Source organism: Lissotriton helveticus, chromosome 2_1, assembly GCF_964261635.1.
Source record: "Lissotriton helveticus chromosome 2_1, aLisHel1.1, whole genome shotgun sequence".
In the NCBI taxonomy this organism is placed as follows: Eukaryota; Metazoa; Chordata; class Amphibia; order Caudata; family Salamandridae; genus Lissotriton; species Lissotriton helveticus.
The window spans coordinates 1,030,712,106-1,030,736,565 of NC_136059.1; the positions used below are offsets into that span (position 1 = coordinate 1,030,712,106).

Below are 24,460 nucleotides of genomic sequence, written 5' to 3' on the forward strand. Positions count from 1 at the left end.
TTTTCCGTTTTGCTGCTTTTTTGCACATGACACTGCCGAGCTGTTTGAAGAGTTAGCTTTAACGAAGGTCTATACATGAGAAAAGTTTTGTTTTTTGACATCTCTAGACATACATTGTGCCCCCAGTCTGTACAGTGAGTGCTGAGCCGCCAAGGTTATCATAACGTGCGAGCCCGTTTATCGGCGTGTCCGTGTAACACATTCTAGACACAACAATTTGGCAGCTGCAAGCCGAGTAGGATTCTGGCACCTTTATCATAGCACACTTTCCAGAATTGAACACACTTGGAAGATTCCAGGCATACAGAGAGACTAACCGATCCTGATGTAATTTACACTTACTGAACGGACAGGTAAATGGGTCCCCCTAAGAAAGCTCAAGAGACCTTCTATAGTTTTATAATACATAGTTCCTAGATAGGGAGGGTGCTTCAAATAGGCACTTTTATCACCTGTTTTGCACTATCATTGTAATATGATTCCTCCTTTTGTATTTTATGGAATTGTAACCATGCTGACCGTATTATTCTTAATCATATGTATGCTTATGTTGATTAAAATACTGCGCTTGAGATTACGTTGTTAAAATAAACATTTTAACCTTACTGTGTCTCTATTTTACTCCTGTTGTGGACTGGTATGAACGTATAACAAAAGAGTGTTTTCACTTCGTACCATTCCTGAGATGATCCTAAAACGCATGTTCTAGGTTGTCTAATCATTGGTTTCTTTGCTATAGGACGAAGAGCTAATGTGACACGGATTGCTAGTCTGGTAGGGGATTTTGGGTACTAAGGTGAGTTTTCGCACACCCCATTCACTGAGGTCCTGAATCTCTATGCACAGTTCTGTGTCTGAGCAGAATCCCTGTAACACTGTATGCCGCCATAAGCACGAGTATGTGCTTGGAAAAAGAGCTGTACGACGGCTAAAGGTCTCCTATGCAGCGTATGCGCGCTGCGTAGGAGAGACCTAAAAGCATCCCTCATGCCTGCATGTTGCTGCTGGTAAAGGAAAGCAGACAACGTGCAGGCGCTGCTGAACGTATCCGGAATCTGAAAACTACACCAGGACAAATTCAGCAATTTTCTGTGGGGCCCAGCTTCTTGGCAGGGTGGAAGGCGTCTACCCTGTGAAAATAGCTGTACCCACATGTTTACACACCCAGTCATCTGGCAGCTCTAAAAAGCAGGAGCTGAGACGGGTCGCTTTAGGGCTCTCAATTTTTGCCCTGGCCTCACCCTCAGGGTGGAAAAATAATCTTAACTTTTCAGCAGTACCTCTCTTCACTGCCTTTGATGTAGCTTCAAAGATACTCGTTATAGGTATTTTACAGTCTCATCATTTCAGAACTGAAGCATTTTCAGTATTATATTCAAAGAAGCCATAGCTATTGCTTTTTTATCTTATGCAACCAACAACCATTGACAAAGACAACATCCCTGGCTTGTTGTAGGTATAATGTTACTTGTAGTATATATCTGGATGCAATGACAGAAACAACAAAATACCAGTCGGGTGGCAAACTATGCTAAGAACAGATTTTTAGTTTACATGTTTAAACCACGCCCTTATTTACATAGGGCACGCCCCTTTGAGAGACCTCCCTCCGTTTTTTCATCCCACTTTGTTAGCTCTGTTATCTAACCATGGATGTATTCATCTATGCATGCAAACATCAAACGGGCATCCACCTTGTCTGCACCTGCCCATGTTAATTGTCTGACTACACATGCATTTTTGTCTGTATACTTGTAGTCTCTGTGAGTGCGGCTGGGCATGATCCGTGTGCATATGGGCTCCTTTATCTCTGCTTTCCGTTTGTGCATATCATACAGCATATATCAATTACAACGAAGAACACATAAAACAAGCCAGACCTATTAACTTTGCCATTGCTTGTGTTTCGAGGGGCCAGGGATCAGTACCACCACGCTACGAAAACTCATGTTAAATAACACACCTGTCCTAGGATCTGGGGGCACAACCTACGCCCAACTGCGGAGACAGCGTATCGGCTACCATTCCATTAACCATCTGAAAAAATAATACAGTCAGTGCCAGGTCAGGCAATCTTTTGAGGCAGGGTATAAATGAAAACCTTAAAAAGTGAAGACAACAAACAAGATCTCATTTAGCGGTCAGCGCCTGCTCTCCATTCTACGTGTTCATCTGTGCTTAAGTACAAAGTCCGCAGCGCACAGTTCACTACATCTTCCCGTGCCCTACCGCTGTTCGAAGTCCACGGGGAGCTGGCCGAACAGTAAAACCACGAATTCTCTTGTAAACCGATTTAACTCGTTGCCCAAGAAAAACTGACCGGTACAAAAGGGGGTGGCGATGAACTGAGCATCTGAACCAATCAAACACTCACACCTAGTCAAAAGATCTGGGTTTAATCCATCAGGGTTTAGCTTCCCAGCGATGCTCTCACCGTTCTTTCTTCTTTGCCGTGCGGCGCCTTGAAGCGTGGTGCGGGCAAAAAGTCACTTCCGGAGAGGAGGGAGGAAGCAGCCCCATCATGCCTCAAACGGTAGTTCCTGATGTGGACTTGGAGACAAAAATTATTCTGAGACTACTTTAAATCTACATACTTTGACCGGATGTGTGAATATTTTTACCATGGGTGTCTGCAATGTAAGCAGCACTTACAAGGTAAGGTCTTATTTAAATAACAACAGAACAACTTTAAACTACTGTTTTATATGTAAGGTATGTTCCGAACGTATTATTTAGTTAAGATCATTCGCAACGCGGCGGCACACCGCGCCAGGGTGAAGAAATCGAGATAAAAGCAAAAGCACACACACTTCATAAACATTCGATTCCTTGTCAGGGGTAGTAAGCTCTCAATTACATGCACAATTGAACTCATCGGTTTAAAGCTTTCTCCTAATGCCGATGGGTCATGCTTATTACAGACATACATTTCCCATTGCTTACCATTGGTTGGCTTTATTATTTCCCTATTTGCAAGATTTTATTTTCATTGGATGTCTTGCTTTCCACTTCTTGTGTTTGGCCCTCCGCTGAAGCATAGCCTTTTTACAATCCTTTTGATTGGCTGATCTGCATCCTTCCACTGCTCATATTCAAGCGTGGTGGCAGGAACCCAAGAAGGACACTCATATAATGTGGAAAAGGCCCCTTTACTGATGCAGGTATGCATTACAATTACATACAACCTTGGAATATGTCTTAAAGGCTAAACTAGTTGACATCATTTCACATCAGTGTACCAGATCTCACTCACCCCTAAACTGCTACTCGCAGGCCCCAAGGGTAACACCTTTCAACCAACTTCATCTTGATTTCATAACTATTTTCCAACTCTCATAGACTCCACACCCCGTAACCCCTTCAGCTGACCGCCGGACCAGTAATAAGTTCAACCATGAATGCATCCTCAGTCTGAAATCTTGCCACCAGCCCATCCACAGCGCACCTGTTCATCAGTGACTAAAAAACAAAAACTTGTCTTTCATACTCACCTGGCCCATTAAATACGGGCCTTCCAATGTGAAAGGAACACCCTCTGGGGGCGTGGCCAAGCCGCCAACCAAGATGGCAGCGTGGCGTCAAAGCTCCGCCAGTCGACACCAACGCAGCAGCAATTTCCCCCACATATGCGGCCTGCAACGTATCCAGCCTAACACCATTGGCTTGACCAGAGAGTGCTGTGCTCTGCGCTACCATCCGCATGCAGATGAGTGCCCGACATCTGGCGAGACCTGAAACGGAGCGAACATCGGCCATGTTTAGAGGCACTCCATATGGCGCGCTGCTGAGGGGAAAGTGAGGCCAAAAATCAGAACCTGCTGGAAGCACTTGACCCTACCAGAGGTGAGTGCACAGGGCGCGGGTCCACGATATCGTATGCCTCCACCCAACCTACCTTCTACCCCCTGCGGGGTGCGGTCGCGTTTGACTGCCCCTGGTTCGTTCCGCAAGTTACGGCCTTCTTCCAAAGACCCCGCGGGCGGGTCCGGGAGGCGACCAACCGGTCACGCTGGCGTGGAACCGGGGGGAGGCGTGAGTGGAATCAATGCTCCATGCACCCGGTTGCCTCCTCCTGCGCACTCAACACACTGAACGGCCTCCAGATGCAGCGCCCAAAGTCCAGGCATACCGTTCCAGCGACCCTCTGCAGCACAGGGTCCACAGCCACCTCGCACATAGCGCATTAACACACAGCGCTAGCTGCAATTTGATCATTACACCAGGGAACTGCAGCACTCTCCTGCGGCCCTCGCACTTCCTGACGACAGCCCTCCGAGCTCACGCGGGGGGACCTCTCACCCCTCGCGGTAAAGGAGTTCACCAGGGAAAAACCACACACTCTGGAGCCCCGGTCCACATGCTCGCCCTTCCAGGTCACACCACCTTCCCAATATCTGGCTACTTATGCCTGCTACTTACACGCATTGGCCCTGCCTCGCCTCTCACTGTTCACTAGACAGTGGAAGGTTTGAACTGACCTGTCTACTACGAAACATCATGGTGGTGGCCATCTGATGCTGCCCCCTCTCACATAGCTACACAGCGGCATGGGCCGCAAAGACCCTAAGCAAAGAACTCTCCCATTTGAGAAGTTGGCTGACAGAATTCCAGAGGGCTGCTCCAAAATGGCGGATGGTGGGCAGGGCACGGAACATGGAGATGATGCCGCCCTCCTTCTGCATCCCTACCACACGAGATGAGGGCTGGTTTCAAGACGCTAGATGGGCGATTTGACGCCCTGGACAAAAGTCTTGAGAGCTTGGGGGCCAAGATATAAGTGCACAACCAACGCCTCGTCGTAGTAGAGGCTCGCGTTTCCGACATAGAAGACGGCACTGCGCAGTCCCTTAAATGCCTAGACCGAGTAGAACGTATCCTTAAAGAAGTAGCGATGAAGAACGAAGATCTCGAAGCTCGCAGTAGACTGAACAGCATCCGCATTTTAAGTGTACCTGAGATAACCGCCACAGGCCGCCTAGACATCTTTGTGGAATCCATGCTCGCAGACCTCTTTGGGAGAGAGTCCTTTACCCAAGGGTTCGTGGTAGAATGTGCCCACCGCACATGGCCCTCGGCCTCCCTCGTATCCCATCATTGCACGTCTCATGAACTTTAGAGACCGGGACACTGTGCTCTGCCTCGCCAGGGAGCCCGGGGACACCACATGGCAGGGCTCTAAACTGTCACTATACCCCGATTTCAGGATTATGGTACAAGAAGCACGTTGAAAATATAACGGGGTCAAGGCCACCCTACGGAACTTAGGCCTAAAATACGGCATAGACCCAGCTAGACTGAGGGTGGATGTCAACGGCAGGACCCGCATCTTTGATAGCCCCACGGAGGCGCAAGACTTCTGCCAAGCGCACAGGCAAAATAATGGCCAGACAATCACAGATCGCGCAAGGTCCTCCCCCCCCATGCAGCGGCTCCAATGCAAGCATGGACCTCTTTTCAAACACAGGAACTGGCTGACTTTATTGAACTGATTGTCGCTTCTTTGTTCAGTAAGGTATTTGGGAATAGTAGTATCTAACCACATGAAATGTTTCAGATGGCTTTTTGACTGACGTGGCGTCGCTACCCCCCATGGTGTACACCTTTGGTCTGTTTCTAGTGATCTGGATATACCTCTTCAGGGGTATTTGATTACTGCTTAAGATTACTTGGTATATCATGTTCTGCTGTATAAAGGGGTTTCTACCTTGCCTTTTTCGTGGTGACGGTAGGTGGGGGGTGGGGGTGGGAGAAGGAGTAGTTTCTGTCCTGTAACTCCAGTTCTGTAGTAGGGGTATCTCTGTTATAGTCATAATCTAGTGAATAGTCCCGCCCATGTGCGTGGACCCCGTAGCAATCAAAAATAATCTCTTATAGTGTCAAAAAATGAAGAAATGCATAGACACTTAAGAGAGAATTTAAAGACAGATAATGCAGCCAAAAAGGCTACACTGTCCAGTACTTCAACTAGAAATTCCACAACAAAATCCACAAAACAGCAAAGCCTGTACAGATTTCCCTTGCTCAACAGCAAAATCCCTCAGGAATGATAGAGAGAAGAACCTGGACAGACAAGCCCCATAGGCTGCCATTATGTGGCTTAAATAGGATACTGTGCCTTTAAGGAACCTTCCAGAACCTTCTCCCAGTATCCCAGAATGCATAGCAGGTCCAACTTAGTTTCAGTTCTTTTTGAAGGCGTAAACAACGCCAGACCTGTAGCATTATGTACCTGAACAAATCTCCACCGGGGAGGCGGGAGGGCGCTTATGACTATAACAGAGATACCCCTACTACAGAACTGGAGTTACAGGACAGAAACTACTCCTTCTGTAGTAGGGGATCTCTGTGTATAGTCATAATCTAGTGAATAGAATGGCAAGCCCATCCCCACATCAAGCGGCGGTGGAGAGTATGAAATTACGCCACTATCGTGCGAACAAATTCCGCAGCGAAGCCTGCCCAACCTGAGCGTCTGCCCTGGCATCAGTGTCCAGGCAGTAATGCTTAGCAAAGGTATGGACCGACTTCCAAGTGGCCGCCTTACAGATCTCTGCAAAGGGAACATTACGAAGCATAGCTGTCGTGGCAGCTTTGCCTCTGGTGGAATGAGCCTTAGGTTTACCCCCTAAGGTCTTATTAGCTTTGCAGTAACACAATTGTATGCAGGACACAATCCACCTCGAGATGGACTGTTTAGAGGTAGCGAGACCTGTCCTGACTGAGCCATAATTAATGAACAATTGGTCTGACCTACGAATATCTTTAGTCTTATCAAGATAAAACTTCAGCACCCTCCTCACATCCAGGGAATGTAAAGACCTTTCCGCTGGAGATGACGGATTCTGAAAGAACGTAGGCAAAGTGATAGTCTGATTGATATGAAAATCAGAAACAACCTTGGGAAGAAATTTAGGGTGAGTACGCATAACAACCTTAGCAGCATGAAACACAGTATAAGGTTCTTGGAAACACAACGCCTGAATCTCACTCACCCTGCGGGCCGATGTAATGGCCACGAGGAACGCAGCCTTCCAGGACAGGTGCTGCAACGAAGCCTTATGAATGGGTTCAAAAGGCTCCTTCATCAATCTGGACAGCACCACATTCAAGTCCCACGAAGGCGAAGGAAGCCTGACAGGAGGGAACACTTTCTTCAAGCCTTCCAAAAAATCTTTGATCACAGGGATCTGGAAGAAGGAAGTCAGTGAAGGGCCTTTCCTGTAGGCAGTCAAAGCAGCCAGATGAACCTTAATGGAATGGACATTAAGGCCCGACTGCGCCCGATGTAGTAGATATGGAAGGATGACATCTTCCTTGCATGTCGTAGGGTCATAGTTCTTAGACCTGCACCAGATGCAAAACCTCTTCCACTTGTAAGCATAAGAAGTCCTAGTGGAAGGTCGCTTAGCCTCCTTCAGTATGTCCATACAATCCTCTGGGAGATTCAGATGGCCATATTGCACTATTTCAGGAGCCATGCCGCCAAACTCAAAGACGAGAGGTTGGGGTGAACCATCCGCCCCCCGAATTTCGTGAGAAGGTCCGGCCTGCACGGCAGCTTCATGTGAGGAAGGAGAGAGCGGTGAAGCAGGTCCGTGAACCACCACTGTCTGGGCCATTCCGGGGCAATCAGGATCATCCGTGCCCTGGACTGGGACAGCTTGATGAGAACCGCCGGAATCAGGGGAATTGGTGGAAAAGGGTACAGAAAGCTGTTCGACCAGTTGATCCATAACGCGTTCCCCAGCGTCCCCGGCTGGTAGTACCTGGAGGCGAAGCCTCGGCATTTGCTGTTTTCGGCGGTGGCGAACAGATCTACGTCTGGAGTTCCCCACCTTGCGGAGACTTCTCCTAGTACTTCGTCGTTTATGACCCATTCGTGGTTTTCCTGAATGAGCCTGCTTAGTTCGTCTGCCTGAACATTCTGCACACCTGGCAGATGGGTGGCCGTTATCGACAGTCCTCGAGCCAGAAGCCAGTGCCAGATCACCTGCGCCTCCTGCGACAGAGTGCGCGATCTCGAGCCCCCCTGCTTGTTGAGGTAATACATCGTTGTCGTGTTGTCCGTCTGAACAAGCAGAGAGTTGGTCTGAAAGGACGGATGAAAGGCCTTCAGTGCCAAGTGAACAGCTCTGAGTTCCAAGAAATTGATGTGGTACGTGGACTCCGTCGGGGACCACGTCCCTTGAATCTGCAGGTCTCCGAAATGCGCTCCCCAGCCTTGGAGAGACGCATCCGTCACAACCGTCTGCGTGGGAATGTCCCTGTGGAAGGGAACCCCTCTGAGGAGATTCTCCTTCGAGCACCACCACTTCAGAGACTGAAGAGCATGTAGAGACAGTCGTATCTTGTAGTCCCAAGATCCTCTCCTCTGATCCCACTGATCCTCCAAGCACTCCTGCAGCGGCCTCATGTGCAGCCGCGCATGTGGCGTCAGGAAGATACACGAGGCCATCGATCCCAGCAGAGAAGACACCGTCCTCACTGTCGTGGACGGAGCGGACATGAGAGCCTGAGCCTTCCGAAGGAGTGATAAACGTCGCTCTTCCGAAGGAGACACGCTTGCTGACAGCGTATTGATGGAGGCTCCCAAGTACTGGATACATTGGACCGGAGTCGGGACAGACTTGGACATGTTGATGTGCAACCCCAGCTTGTTCAAGAGAACGCACGTCTTCTGGAAGTGTGCCTGAGCTTCCGAGAAGGAGGAGGCCTTGATCAACCAATCGTCCAGGTAAGGGTAGACGAACACCTTGTTGTTCCGCAGGTGTGCCGCTACCACTGCCATACATTTCGAGAATGTCCTGGGTGCAGACTTCAGCCCGAAGGGAAGCACCGTGTACTGATAGTGATTGGTGCCGACTTGAAAGCGCAGAAACTTCCTGTGTTTGCATGCAATGGGCACGTGGAAGTATGCGTCCTGTAGATCCATGGCACACATCCAATCTCCTCGTTGCAGCTGAGGGTAGATCTGATGCAACGACAGCATGCGAAACTTTTCTCTGCGAATCCATTTGTTTGCCTGTCGCAAATCCAGAATGGGCCTGAACTCGTTCTTGTCCTTCTTGCGGACAAGAAAGAACCGAGAGTAAAGACCTCTTCCCCGTTGAGACAGAGGTACGTCTTCTATCGCCCTTTTCCTTAGCAGAATGTCTGCCTCCGCCTGAAGCTCGCGCAGTTGATACTGCGAGCTGACGGGAGGAATCGATGGAGGAGGGCTGGTGAAACGCAGACTGTATCCATTGCAAACAATATTCAGCACCCACTTGTCCTGAGTAATTTTTCTCCACTCTGCCAGAAAAAATTGAACGCTTCCCCCCACCGGAGCGGGTAACGGACGAGGGGGAAGTAACAGCTCAGGGTCGAGGCCCGGCCGGGCCCTTGGAAGAGGTAGAGGACTGCTGTCTACCTCTACCCCCCTGGCGTTTCTGGAAGGGCCGTCTGTACTGCTGCTGCTGTTGCTGCTGCTGATGTTGTCCGGCAGACTGCCCTCTTCCACGACCCTGCGACCCGAACCGCCGTTGGAACTGGCGGTAGGGTTTCTTCTCCTTGGGCTTCTCCAAGCCCACCGCCGTCAGGGTCTCCGCCTCGGCCTTCATCCTGGCCATCTCGTCATCCGCGTGTTTTCCGAAGAGGGTATCTCCGGAAAACGGGAGATTCGCCACACGTTGTTGTGCTTCTGGCTTAAGAGACGTCAACCGGAGCCAAGCATGGCGCCTCTGGTTAATCCCGTGGCAGTATCCGTGCGCAGACAGCAAGGAAATATCCGCCGCGGCGCTAATGGCCTGGTTAGAGACCAGCATCCCCTCCTGGACGATCTCCATGAAGTCCTCTTTGCGGTCTCGAGGAACGAGGTCCGCAAACTGCTCCATTGAGTCCCACAGTGCACGGTCGTAACGTCCCAACAACGCCGAGTCACTGGCAGCCTTCATTGACGAGGAGGATGTACCACACGCTTTTCGCCCAGCAGAGTCGATCCAGCGGCTCTCCTTGTCCGGAGGCACCGTGGACGCAGGGGAGGTGGCATGAAGCTTCCGGCAGCCGTCACAATGACCGAATCCGGCGCCGGGTCCTTTCTCAAGAAGGCTGGGTCCGAGTCCGGAGCTCTGTATTTCTTGAGGAGCCTGGAAGGCGCAGACTTCACAACCGCCGGCGTCAGGAAAAGCTGTTCAGCCGGCTCGAGGAGCCCCGGCACCAGAGGCAGTAGGGGGCGAGACAGGTGTTTCTTGTGTAACGTCTCAAAGATGACAGAAGCCGAAGGCGTAGGCGCTTCAACTTTGATCCCCAACTTCGCCGCTCCGCGCAGGAGAACCTCTTGGAATGTGCCGATATCGTCGATCGGGGACACCCTAGTCTCCGGCGAATCAGACAGCGTGGGCGAGTAAGAACGGGTCCCAGATGAGCGTGACCTGGACCGACGCCTCCTATGGCGATGCCTGGATCTCGATGAAGATCCGCGTCCACTTCTAGACTTGTCCCGTCTCCCCGAGCGAGACCTCGACCTCTTGGGCCTGGGACGGTCCGCCGGCCTCCCCGGTTCCGGAGTCCGAGGCTTCGGCTTCGACTTAGGAGTCTTCTTCGGCGGCGTCGGAAACTTGGGCATCGACACCACCCGCGGTGGAACCGGGGGTGGGGGAGTCACTGGAAGCGGGGCCTGCGGAGCCGGTCGAGCAGGCAATGGAGGGGGGGTAGGAGCCTTCGGAGGCGGACCCCTTGGCAAAGGAGGCAGTGAAGGAGGCGCTGAAGGCTTCTTCGGGGTATATACCTCGGAATACGCCGTTCCCGGCGAGCCATCATCCTGTCCGGAATGTGGGGAGCCCCCCACAGTCCTGGGCCTGTCTTTTCGACCTCCTGACGCCGAAGATCGGTGCCCAGACGGCGAGCCTGGGTCCCTAGGCGTTGAACGGCCCTTCGGCGTCGACCGCCTCTCACTCCTCGACGTCGAACGGTGTCGACGTCTCGACGTCGACCCCGACCAGATGGACGAGCCACGGAATCTCGACGACGGGCGATGGTGCCTCGACGGCGACCTCGACCTCTTTGGAACGTTTAGACGTCGATCTCATTGAATGTCTCGACGTCGACGTCTTCCGCACCGGAGACTTCTTCCGTCTCGACGGCGGCCTCGACGACGAGGATCCCCTCGACGACGATGTCCTCGACGGCGAACGGCGGTGTCGCCTCGACGGCGAGCGCCGACGCCGGGTCCTCCGATGTCGACCACTCGACGCCGACGGCGACGACGAGGAGATCGACACCGGCTTCGACGGCGGCCGGAACACGTCCCTCGACGTCGACGGGCGACGTTTTCTCAACCAAGAGCCCTGGGGAGACCGGGAACTGGCCGTGGACCTTCCCCTCGACGTCGTGGTCATCGCAACTGACCCAGACGGAGATCTTGGGCGCGGGCTGGACTTCCTGCCCCTGGGGAGCCCCCCAGAGGCCTCAGCATGGGCAGAAGGAGCCCCTCCTGACCCACCTCGTGCCTTCAATCTTCTTTCTTCAAGTCCCTGAGTCTGATTTTTCTCCTGTCCTTCAGGGTCCTTCCAGAGAAGCCTCTACAGATCACACACTCCTCAGGGATGTGGGAAGAGGGAAGGCAGAGGATACAGACCTCATGGGGGTCTGACTTGGCCTTCTTCCTGGAGCACTCCGGGCATTTGTCAAATAATGCTGGCATTATGGACAATAAAAGAGTGCATGAACCCAAGAAGAAAGTCACTAAAGTACTTTAAAAGCACCAAAAATCGAATTTAGTGTAAAAACACCAACAAAACCCTTGAAAAGGGAGAGCTCAATGCTCCAGGGTCCTGCTTGCAGGAGCCGGAAAAAAGAACTGAAACTAAGTTGGACCTGCTATGCATTCTGGGATACTGGGAGAAGGTTCTGGAAGGTTCCTTAAAGGCACAGTATCCTATTTAAGCCACATAATGGCAGCCTATGGGGCTTGTCTGTCCAGGTTCTTCTCTCTATCATTCCTGAGGGATTTTGCTGTTGAGCAAGGGAAATCTGTACAGGCTTTGCTGTTTTGTGGATTTTGTGGTGGAATTTCTAGTTGAAGTACTGGACAGTGTAGCCTTTTTGGCTGCATTATCTGTCTTTAAATTCTCTCTTAAGTGTCTATGCATTTCTGCATTTTTTGACACTATAAGAGATTATTTTTGATTGCTCCGGGGTCCACGCACATGGGCGGGACTATTCACTAGATTATGACTATACACAGAGATCCCCTACTACAGAAGTTTCACTGCACATATATGTTGAGTTGTTTACTGTTGTGCTCACTGTCCAATTTCACATTTGTCCACAATGGCCCATACTGGCCATAGCCATCTTGACCGCTAGATGGCCCAGCTAGGCAATGTTAGTGGTCCCTGTGGATTGTCCCTATTATCCTGGAATGTCAGAGGCCTTAGTGATAACCGTAAGAGGAGACATGTTGTACATTATTTGTTGCATCACAAATTTTTTTCATTTTTATTTTTTTTATAAAAAATTTTATTTAAAAAAAAAAAAAACAACAAACAACATTACACACTTCACAAGGCAGATATTCATTTCCGGGGAACATGAGGGATCGGGGATTACTTCCATAGCATATGCATACAATATTTCAAACATCAATCTCGGGGGAGAGGGGACAGCGAGGAAACCGTGCAATATATTTAATTAAAGTGGGAGGACCTGGAATGCCATCTAGGGAGACAAAGGGATGTTAAGAGTGATGTCTTGAGGGGGAGTACATACATTTCCAAGATAAGCATTCCATTGAGACCAAATTCTATTCCATTTCTTAGGTCTACCCCGTGACAAGTACACCGTCTTTTCTCCGAACATGCACCAGTCCATATTTTCCTTCCAAGCCGATAGTGTAGGCAGTCTGTGGGAACCCCATAACTGCGCAATGTCCCTTTTCGCAATCATGTTTCCGAGGGTTGCCCAACAGATCTGCGCCGTGTTATAATCATTCGGTTCCCATACATTAAGGAGACAGTGTCTGGCCTCAGGGAGGAGTACAACCCCCATGACCCTTTCCATGGTGGTATGTACTCGGGACCAAAACGCAGCAACCTCAGGGCATTCCCACAGTATATGGAGGAAGGTACCAATCATACCACACCCACGCTTACACAGACCATCCACAGAGTATCCCATTTGTACCAGACGCGGACCAGTAACATACACGCGATGAAGGATCTTGAGCTGGACAAACCGAAGGTGGGCAGGGATGGCCACCTCCTTGGGAGAGGACACGGCCGTTTGCCAGTCCTCATCGTCCAACTCCAACCCGTCAGCAGCCCATAAGGCCCTGAGGCGCACAAGCAAGTCGACTCTGTTGTTGATGAGCTTTTTATAGACCAGTGAAATTGTACTATCAGGTACGTAGCCGTCAAGGATACGGTCCTCGAGAGGCGAGGATTCAGGGATCTACGTCCCCTTGGGGAAAACAGACAACAAGGCGTGCCGCACCTGAACATACCGAAAGAATTCCTTGTCGTCAAGCTCATATTCAATCTTAAGCACCTCAAAAGTCTTAACAGTCCCTTTAGACCAAAGATCGTCAATCTTGCTTATACCTATCATGTCCCATTTATCAAAACCTTTCGTCCTCCACAAATTGCCCAGACCATCTGAATCATACAACGGAGTTGCACGGGACAATCTATCACACCATCCAAGCAGCATTAGCATCAAGCCACACTCGCACAGCAATTTTAGTGGGTCCAGTTAGAGTCGTATAGGGTCCCTTAGAATATAGCGCCCTGTTGAAATTCCCACCAGGCAAAAGATACTTATCCATTGCAAAAGCTGGCGTTAGACCGGGGGCATAAGTTGCGTGATTGACCGCACTCAGCTGGAAGGCCCAATAATAACGTCTGACGTCTGGGAGGGCAATGCCGCCATCGTACCATGGAAGAGTGAGTTTGGAGAGGGCAATGCACGCACGCCCATCCCAAATCGGCCGCCTCTGAAGGCCCTCCACTTCACGAAAGTAGCCAGGAGGTATAGGATCAAAGGAGTTCTGGAGTGCATATAAAAATCTGGGTAGCGACATCATCTTGAAGAGAGCCGCGCGTCCCAAGGGTGACAGAGGCAGCTGGCGCCACCGTACAACGTCAAGCTTGAGCAGCTAAAGAGGGGCTCGAAGGTTACGCTCGTACCGAATGGCAGGATCCAAGGAAACATAAATACCCAAATACTTAAAGCCGGATGTAGCCAACTGAATCGGGAATCTACTGGGCAATGGAGGGAGCTCTCCGGCCAAAACATAGACACAGGACTTGGTCCAATTGATGACAAGACCCGAGTTCTTCCAGAAGGAGGTCAGAACATCAAAGAGAACATTAAGGGACTTCCGAGGGGACGTGAGGTAAAGGAGGATATCATCCGCGTATAGGGAGATTCGGTCCTCAAAGTCGGGAGTCCATCGACCGCCCTTCAACGAGGGCTCCCAGCGAAGCCACTCAGCTAGCGGTTCCAAAGCAAGGGCAAAAAGCAATGGGGACAATGGGCAGCCCTGTCGAGTACCTCGCTCGAGCGTGAAAGTGCCGGAGACCCTCCCGTTTACAACCACCTGGGCCAGCGGCCTTTCATATAGAAGCTTCACCCAGGCAATGAATGTCGGACCGAACCCAAACTTAGCGAGAGCAGCCCAAAGATACGGCCATTCTATGGTATCAAAAGCCATAGTGGCGTCAAGGGAAGCCAAAATGGCCGGCTCCGTCAGAGTCCCAGCTCTCGCGAGAACTCCATGGAGCCTCCGAAGATTAAGGGCGGTGTTCCGGTGCGGAATAAAACCAGATTGATCTGGATGAATCAAGTCACTAATCACCTTAATCAATCGAGCGGCTAACAATTTAGCAAGTATTTTGGGTTCGGCATTGAGTAATGAAATGGGCCTATACGAAGCACAACGATCACGTGGTTTACCCTCCTTGCGAATGACAACGATGGTACCCAGACGCTGATCGACGGGAAGGACACCAGAATCAAGAGCCTCAAGGAACATGTCCCTTAAGTGAGGCGCCGTTTTGTCAGGCCGCAGCTTATAGAGCTCAATGGGCAAACCGTTAGGGCCCATGGCCTTACCCGACCGGAGGGCACGGATGGAAGCCGCGACCTCGTCTATTGTGATAGGCGCATCCATTAAGGCCCTATCCTCATCAGAGAGGCAGGGCAAGGCAATATCGCGCAACAACAGCCGAGAGTCATGTTCATCCCTTTCACTGACCAAGGCATACACCATCCGAAAATGATCCACAAAACACTCAACAATACCCACAGGGTCAGAAACACGTTCACCAGTCGACCTCTCAATCACAGGCACGACCCGATTCATTCGCTCTTTCTTGTCCAACCATGCAATCAGCTTACCCGCTTTATCACCCACATCATATATTCTACCTTGCTGCTCTCTATTCATGACTTTCGCAGCGTCAGTCACAAGGGCTCTATAATCGGCCTGTTTCAAACTAAGGGAATGTAGTGTAGCACGGGTAACATCACCATCCAGATCACTCTCAAGCACAGCTATTTCAGATTCGAGGCGAACAAGTTCTTCGTATTTAGCCTTTTTGGCAGCAGCAATCAATGACAATGAATGCTCACGAACCACAGTCTTGAAAGCCTCCCACAATGAGATAGAAGAAGAAACAGACCCCACATTTTCATTAAAGTAACAGTCAACAGCCTTTACCAGCTCGGAGCGGGTCTTAGGATTCCGAAAGTACCACGGATTTATGGGAGCAACTCTACCCTCACTACCCACTCCAGCTTCAACACTGAACCACAGGGGAGAATGATCAGAAATGCCCCTAGGAAGGTGACGGATCTCCCTGATGGAGGACGATTGCGCTGCAGGCATGAGTAAATATTCTAGTCTGGAAAGGCTACCATGGGCCACGGAGTGGAACGTATATTGTAACTGTGTGGGATGCATGAGTCTCCAACCGTCCGTTAGCCCAAAGGTTTCGATCAGCTCACTGAGCCACATTTGTGATCTAGGTAAGTCCCGAGGGGGGTATCGATCAGAAGTGCCGGAAACCACAGAGTTAAAATCCCCACCAAGAATCAGAAAACCTTCAGGGAGCCCCAGTAGAAGCCGCCCGAGGTCAGCAAAGGTGGTGGCCTGTAGGCCCGGAGGGACATAGACGGTGACTACAGAGAGCGTCTTACCCTCCCATCTCCCAGAGAGCACAGCATAGCGACCCCTGTTGTCGAGCATTATCTCGTCGATTTCGAGGGGGAGAGAGGACCTGATCAAAATTCCCACCCCTCTGGAGCCAGAGGTGAATCCGGCATGTGCGACTAGTCGATATCCACGTCTATTCAACGCCTGGCAAGCATTGCCAATTAAATGTGTTTCTTGCAGTAGAACAGTATCAGGGGAGTGGCGTCGAAGGAACTGCAGCACAACCCCTTGTTTTATTCTATCTCCCAAACCATTGACATTCCAGGACAGCAGTCTCAACTCACTACCCCCCATCCCGAGAAAGGACACGAGACCCGCCCTCATGAAGCCCCGCAGAAGAAGGAACTAAGCAAACAATACGATGCCATGTGAAGGAAACAAAGAAACAAACACTCCCCACCCCCACCCCCCAACAAGAACCCGTTACAACACCCCCCACCCTGCACCCCTGCATTCGAACTGGAAACCACCCCAACTTGCAGTGTGCCTGTCACCCAATCATGAAACTAGTCTACACGAAGAACCCCGGAGGAGGAAGAGTCCCTTACACCCCCACCACCCTTGGACCCATCAAAAAACAATAGTAAAAAGAACAAATTGTAAAACCCAGCTGACAAACGATTAGAAAAGCAGACGCCGGGAACCATAATGTCCCTCTTGATCCGGCGTGCCCCTCTCGGCGCCGCCGGGGTGCTCAGATCGATCATCCCTTTTTGGCAAGGAATCAAGCCAGTCACTGACACTGTCCGGACGGTCAAAGAAGAAGGTTCGTTCCTCATATTCGATCCACAGCCGGGCCGGAAACAGCATAGCGTACTTGAGGCCCAGGTCTCACAGCCGCTTCTTCACCCCCTGAAACCCCAGTCTCTGTCTCTGGACCTGAGGAGTAAAGTCCGGATAAAAGTTCACGGTGGTATTATCGAACTTCAAGCGGCCATGCTCCCGAGAGGCTTGGAGAATAGCGTCTCTATCTCGAAAATGAAAAAGCCTGGCAACAATTGGTCTCGGGGGGCACCCGACTTTACCTTCCCGCCCGGGAAACGGTATGCACGCTCGACCGCAAAAAATTTGCTGAGTCCGGCGGGAGCCAGATGGTTCAAGATCAGGTCCTCTACGAGGAGGTCAACAGCAGAGTTCTCAGGGTTTTCCGGCACACCAATGTGCGCACGTTGTTGGGCCTGGCCCTGTTTTCATGCTCCTCAAGTCGACGGGCCATGAAGTCGTGTGATGATCTCAGGTTGCCGATCTCAGTCTGCGCGTCCGCAACATCAGTGGTCAGGCTGGAGGTCTTCAAATCCAACACCTTCACCCTCTCATTAGTCTTGGCCGTGTCCGCTCTAATCAGCGTGACATCCACGGCCACAGTGTCTATTTTAGATGCAAGAGCCTCGTATTGCTGTCCCATAGAGGCCTGCATACCCGTGATGGCACTCATGACTTCACGAAGAGAGACATCCGTAGGCGCGGTCGAGTCCATCCTGGGGTCGTCAAGAATACGGCCGGTACCACCGGGGGTTCCCATCGGTTGAGTGTATCGGTCCATGACGTTGGTCTGGGTATGTCCCCCGCGGACCGGCGTCCTTGTCTTGCGCTTCTCGACTTCAGGTTTAGTGGCCATATTGGAGGCTGTGCCCCGAAGGGGCCCTCTAGACCTGGTAAAAATGTCCGATCTTGATGGGGCCAATGAAGACAAGAAATAGGCCAAAAATGGTGAAATGTCAATAGAGCAGGAGGCCAAAATCCTCAGGAGAGACAGAGCTCGACAGCAGGGCAAAGCTGCGCCGGGTCCGGAATGAGTCTGGGAGAGTGTCGGCCGCTCGGAGCTCGAGGTAGAAAGCGAAACCGAAAGTGAGGATGAGGCCGACTGGGGGGATCCCTCCGGCCGTTGTTGTTCAACTACTCCCCGGCCCGTGAAGCAGCAGAATCCCCCAGCCTCGTCCGGGGCAGGCCGAAAAAGTCGAAGTCGGTGTAGAAACAGCTCCCGACGTCCAAATTCGATTTTGAAAAGGATGTTGAGGTCAGCAAGAGTTCGTCTTCAAAAGCCCATATTCAGAATAAGGATATGTTAAGGATATTTGCAGAAGGGCGGCGCGGGTCTCGGGAGCCCTCTGCTCACGCGACCATCTTGGATGCCCGCGTAACTCCTCCTCCTGCATCACAAAATTGTCGTTGTTTTTTACAGGAGACTCACTTGCCCAAATCTGATCCCACATGTTTCACCTCAAGCTGGGGTGCCCCAGATATTTTTCCAATTTCAGCAATTATTTCAGCGGCACAGCAATACTCCTCCACAAGAGGATGCCCTTCAGCCTCCACTCCATGACTGGTGACTACGAGGGCAGATACACAATTGTCACAGGGTCACTAATGGGTAACAACATTGCCCTGGTATGCGTCTACGCCCGAACACTGACTTCCCTGAATTTTTTCATTCTCTACTCTCCCAACTCGCTAAGCTAGACTATGACTTAATGATAGCAGGAGGAGACTTCCACTTGCTTCTCAACCCGCATTAGACAGCACTGCCATCACGCCTAGCATAAAGCCTCATGCACCACGGTCACTACCAGACCTTTGTGAGCAACTCCTGCTACTTGACATCTGGCACAAATGTAACCCTTCCAACACTGAACACACGCATTACTCTGGTCAACACAGCACATAGGCGAGGATAGATTACTGGCTCATCTCCCCAGGTGGCTCCTGCTGGTACCAATCAATTATGACCTTCCCAAGAACGTATTCTGACCATTCCCCAGTTCAGCTTCGACTTGAGGTGCCAAGACCAGATGGGTATGAACGACAATGGCTCTTTCCCGGCCGGGTCCTAAATGACAACCTTTTCTACTCCGAGGTGCACGAAGCTATGGAGGAATACTTTGCCATTAATACTGGCTCGGTGGACTCTTGGGCAGTCCTGTGACAAGGGTTCAAGGCATACATAAGAGGAGTGTGCATTGACAAACATGCCGGGGTGCTAAAGGATCTTTGGACGACGCTTTCGTGCTTGTAACGCAAGCTGAGGGACATCGACAGTGCCACATTACACAGCTTGGACCCCGAAGTAGCCAAATGCCGATTAGCTCTCCTCACTGACTACAAGGAATCCGCGGACCGTGAGATTCTATTTTTGAGTAAATATAGCATGGCACGGTGCTATGGTGAAGGGGAGCGTCCGGGCCGAGTACTAGCGCAATTGCTTCGCCCTCCATAAAGTAAAGCTTATATCACTGAATTGAGATCTTCCTCTAACCAGATCCTCACTGGCACCTCGGAGATTCGCAATGAACTTGTGGATTATTACACATCCCTATGGACTTCTAGAGTAGGATGCAACCTCACTGCTCAGGAAGTCTATCTCTCAGAAATCGCTTTGGTCTATTTGGATAAACACATGCAGGACTTTTTAGCTGAGCCGATCAATGGGGACGAGGTCGTTAACACAATCTCAGCCCTCAGAAGCTCTTCGGCCCCCAGCCTAGACAGCTTCACAGGGGACTTTTATAAGTCATATAAAGACCTATTGGTGCCACAACTGATTAAAGTATACACAGAAGCCCTCGAAAAACAAATCCTGCCCCCCCCTACCATTTGTGAAGCAGTCATTATTCTCCTTCCCAAACCTGGCAGGGGCCCGTCTCTATGTGGGTCACACCGGCCACTGTCCTTACTAAACTTAGACTATAAAATCCTGGCCAAGGTTTTAGCAATGCGCCTATCTCTCTTGATGGAATTTATCATTTCTCTGGCGCAGTCCGGCTTTGTCCCACATCGGTCAACCTCACTAAATCTTAGGACGCTATTCTCAATTTTGCATAGGATTAACCCGGAGGTCCTGGCTGCTGCCATCCTGTTGGACACGGAAAAAGTGTTCGACTCTCTGGAATGGCCCTTCTTTATATCCGTTATGCGCCGCATGGGAATGCCTACAGGATTTATTGCCACCACTGAATTACTATATATTCGCCCCACAGCCAGGCTGAAACTGAACGGTACACTCTCCCTTCCCTTCTCTTTATCCCGTGGTACTCGTCAGGGCTGCCCCCTTTCTCCCTTATTATTCATTCTCGCCATGGACCCACTAATCTGGCACTTTCAAGAAAAACACCTCCAGAGAGGTCTCCAAATCAACACTGGCCCACTCTTGGTCTCATTATACACAGATGTACGAGAGCCCCAAACTAATCTTGATCCCCTCATTAGGGAAATAACCAGATTTGGACAACATTCAGGACTGGGCATCAACTGGCGCAAATCAATTATTTTCCCCTTGACTTCAAGCACACTGCAGTGGGAATGTGAATTCCCCCTTGAGTGGTGTACCGATTGTGTTAAATATCTGGGCATTCACATCCACTTAGACACAGCACACATTCTCCATCTTAATTATGACCAAGCAATCTCCGCTCTTGAGGCTCAGGTGGAGAAGTGGCTGCGTTTGCCACTATCCATCGCTGGCAGGGTAGCCATCATCAAGATGGTTGTGCTCCCCAAATTTGTATATATTTTTAATAATATCCCCATACCCCTCCTGAACAGGTTCTTTATAACACTTCACTCCCTCTTATCAGGCTGATCTGGGGGGGCAAACAGCCCGCATATGCTGGCAAGTACTGCCATTGCCATACGAGAGAGGAGGGTTTAGCGTTCCCGATTTTTAATTGTTCTACTTGCTAGCCCAATGCAGCTACTCCTTTGCGTGGTTCCACCCAGACGCTAGGATCCCATTTCTCCGTCCTGAGGCTGACTTCGTGTCGCATGAGAGACTCTCCACAGTGCTGCCCAAGGGCGTACCTAGAGACCCTACCGACATACAAACGGTTTCCACCACCAACTGGGTCTAAGGCACATTACAGGCACTGGCATGCTATATTCCTCGGCGCTACCCATTCCTAATGCCCCCTGGCTGCCGATCACGGGGGAGAAACTGGTGCAATGCACCATGAACAAATTCAGCATCACCAAAATGGGGGACCTGTTCCCTAATGGACACGTCTTCTCTGTGACAGATGAGGAATGCTTCAGTCACGCCTCATTTATGGACCGCTTCGTAATGGGGCGCATCCGTTCTGTGCTGCGGACTTCCCAACCCAGCTTCCCTATCGAACCCGACCCATTCTCTCCCTTCTCCATGATCACTGAGAATCAGAGTGGGACTCATCTCATGTCTAAACTTTATAGGGCATGCTCAGACATTTTCCCGGTCACAGATGACAAGATACGCAAAGCATGGGAAGATGACTTGGGGCGCATGATCACGGATGAGCAATTGCACAATAGTTGCACAATGACAAAGGACGTCCCACTCAATAGTCAACACAAACTGCTCAATTTTAAATTTCTACGTAGAATATACATCACCCCGGCCAGATCGCACAGGCTTGACCCAGCCAGACCACACAACTGTCGCAAATGCAATGCTTCATACGCAGATTTCGCTAATCTCACATGGACGTGTCCTAAGATACAATCATATTGGGAAACAATACACAAGACACTGGGAGAATTGACACTAGCCCCCATGCCCGAGATCGCACTACTGGGCAATGTGGCAAACTTCCCTAAAGGAATACGGAGATTTTCCTCCCTTAGTTTGCTGTTAGCCAAAATGGAAATCGCACTACATTGGGGCCGCAAAACAGTTCCCACTCTACAAAACTGTCTGGATAGCCTAGCATACTGCAACACCAAAAGTGAAGTTTACTCCACCACATTAACGCGCTCCTCCTGCCTCAAATCTGGGGACCATTCAGGGATTATACCGGGAATACACGTCAACCTGCCGCCTCACAACTCAAAACCGGCATAGCCCATACCGTAGTGGGACGAGGGGCATATGCAACACAGTAACCTGTTCCTGAATGTTGAAATGTACTTTATTAAAATTGACTGTCTTGATTTTATTCAATTGTTGAGCATTGCTTTTATTTGGTGGGAAAAGGGGTGTTATGCAGGAGGACACATGCTTTTACTACCCAGGTACTCGGACATCCCACTGGGACTGCATTTATTAACTATATTCTATTTCCTCATTATCGGACTTTCGCTACATTGCCTTCTATTTGGTCAATATCGATGCATACTCTAGTTAAATGTACAGATGACAGTGAGTACCCATGTTTATATTGCTTTAATGTGCTAAAATGATAAATAATTTGTTTTTAAAAGAACACCCTCTAAACTAACAGCTACAACTGTGAAAACCAGAACCTGTTCCCAAGACTTCTTATAAAGCATTTCTCCTAAATCGAAGAGCAACACATCCTGGCACCCTGTACCCTTACATAAAGCAGTAACTTCCCCCCAAAGCTTGCCCCCCTACACCACCAATGAATGTGTTCTTTGGTATCAATAAACTCCAAATGCCTTTCACAATTTCTCCGTTTCGCTTGTTTGATGCTCAGTTTACAAAGGAGTGGCTGCAAATCCACATTAAAATTACTACAGGCTCTGGACCGGAAACACAGCTTAAAAGAAACAACAAAGGCATGTCACTCATGTGTTACTGCTCAACGTGGCCTCACGTACCACCTATAACAGTCAGATTTCCACCTTCCCAATCTCCTGATGCCCCCCCCCAGAACTCCCTTATTCTGATAACTAAACTGCCCTCTTAAGCTTTTGCCCAACGAAACTAAACAAACTCCTAAACTTACGACTAAGGTCCGGTTTGTGACTCAGTTCTCCAGGAAGAGACTCTCCATAGACCTGTCCCTCAATGCCCCGCAACCCTGCCCCCTCCCCCCAAGCTCTGCCACTCCTATTCCTGTATTCCCAGGGTATCCACTACTTGCCCAAAAATCCCAGGAAAACCTCCTTACAATGTCTTCACTCCAAACCCCTGTTAGGGAAATAACTTGTTTCTTTTTCATTCAGTACTCCATCAAAGTGCATGTGTTTTCTACAGCTCCCTCGTGTGCTGCTTCCTTCCCCAGAACCCCATACTGTGTTGCTCCCTACCTCTCCCAACTTGCCTGTAAAAAGCACAGCAACAGAGATTTTTTTTTTTACTATGGAATAGATGAAGAGTGTTCCACATATTGCATGAAAGAACAAGTTTTGGCACACAAAGGTGTGGGTGAATGTTGTTATTATCACTTAGTATAGCGCAACGACTCACCCCCATAGGTGTATCTTGGCGCTTTGCTAACACAGGAACACAGGAACCAGTATCAAACTGAAACAACCAGGCCCTAAGAATTTTTTTTAATTCGCAAAGTCCGAACAGGTGCGGATGTAGTATGGAATTTGATTTCAGGCCGAAGGAGCAATAAAGGAAAAGGATCTTCTGCCAAATCTAGAAGTGCAGATGCATGGGACGGTCAGCAGAGCTTTGTCACTAGATCTGAAGTTTCTAGCGGGACAATAGTGACACCGTTTTCTCTTTAAGTAAGTCCATCAGAGACTTATGGGTGAGGCAGCAAAGCTTAGGTTCTCAGCGTAGGAGCTGAGGGAGAGGCTGTCAGGAGGTTACAAATCAAGTGCGCAGCAGTATTTTGCACCACCTGAAGTTTAGATAGTAAAGTGTCATTGGCGGCCACTAGCAGTGTAGTGTAGTTCCTATATTCCCAACAGGCTCTGCGCATTGGAATAATATATCCTATAGATTAGACGTAGGACTGAGTTCAACAACGTCTCTATGGAATATACTAAAATTAATTGTGTGTGGCCAGCTAACTCAGAGGTCACTAGAAACTTTCCCGAATACACAAGAATGGATTAGTTTCTGACAACCGCATAAACATGACAACTTTGTTTCCCAAGAATAAGAATACTTCTCTCAGAGTCGCGGAAACAATAGGTAAGTATTTCACTCAGTCAATCGTGCATGCTTCGTTTCTACAGAGTTGCAGAGAAATAGTGAGACAGGTGTTTTCAATAAAAAGGGTTTATTGAACAATCTTCTTTCTCATGCAAGAGAAGTGAACTGCTACAATCATTATGCAGACTGCAAAGTATAATGCGTACAGCGTAAACAGCAATATGAAATAATAGTGTAAGGGCATTGTATGGTTTCTAAGCCATATAAAAATACATACATAAATAACATTGACTAAAATACTCAACTGGTGCTTCTAAAATACGCCTACCCCAATGTACCTAACCTATGTCTAGTACGGGGGAAGAAGTAAGTATTGTGTAGCATAGGTTTAGTTCTTTTTGCCAAGAATCTACCAAAGGTTTGTCTAGGTTCTAATCAGCTCCATACCTTGGTTTAGAATGAAGGAGGTCTGGTATCTCTGTTTCAGGACTCGATTTCCCAACACC

At 49.8% G+C, this 24,460-nt stretch overlaps 2 protein-coding genes across 4 annotated transcripts in view; one reads left to right on the top strand and one right to left on the bottom strand.

The window, feature by feature from the left end:
- QNG1 (Q-nucleotide N-glycosylase 1) overlaps positions 1-2,523 on the bottom strand; it is a 127,480-nt gene extending 124,957 nt beyond the window's left edge. Inside the window, exon 1 of one of the 3 annotated variants that reach the window (XM_078675819.1) lies at positions 2,435-2,523. In XM_078675819.1, the coding sequence (XP_078531945.1) occupies positions 2,435-2,523 (89 nt within the window). The other 2 variants (XM_078675820.1, XM_078675821.1) reach the window with 2 other exon arrangements.
- A 9-nt stretch (positions 2,524-2,532) lies between these two features.
- The window catches only part of RMI1 (RecQ mediated genome instability 1), a 120,121-nt gene continuing 98,193 nt past the window's right edge, over positions 2,533-24,460 (top strand). Inside the window, exon 1 of the mRNA XM_078675811.1 lies at positions 2,533-2,655. The gene's annotated coding sequence lies outside the window, so the exon portion shown is untranslated. The remainder of the gene's footprint in view (positions 2,656-24,460) is intronic.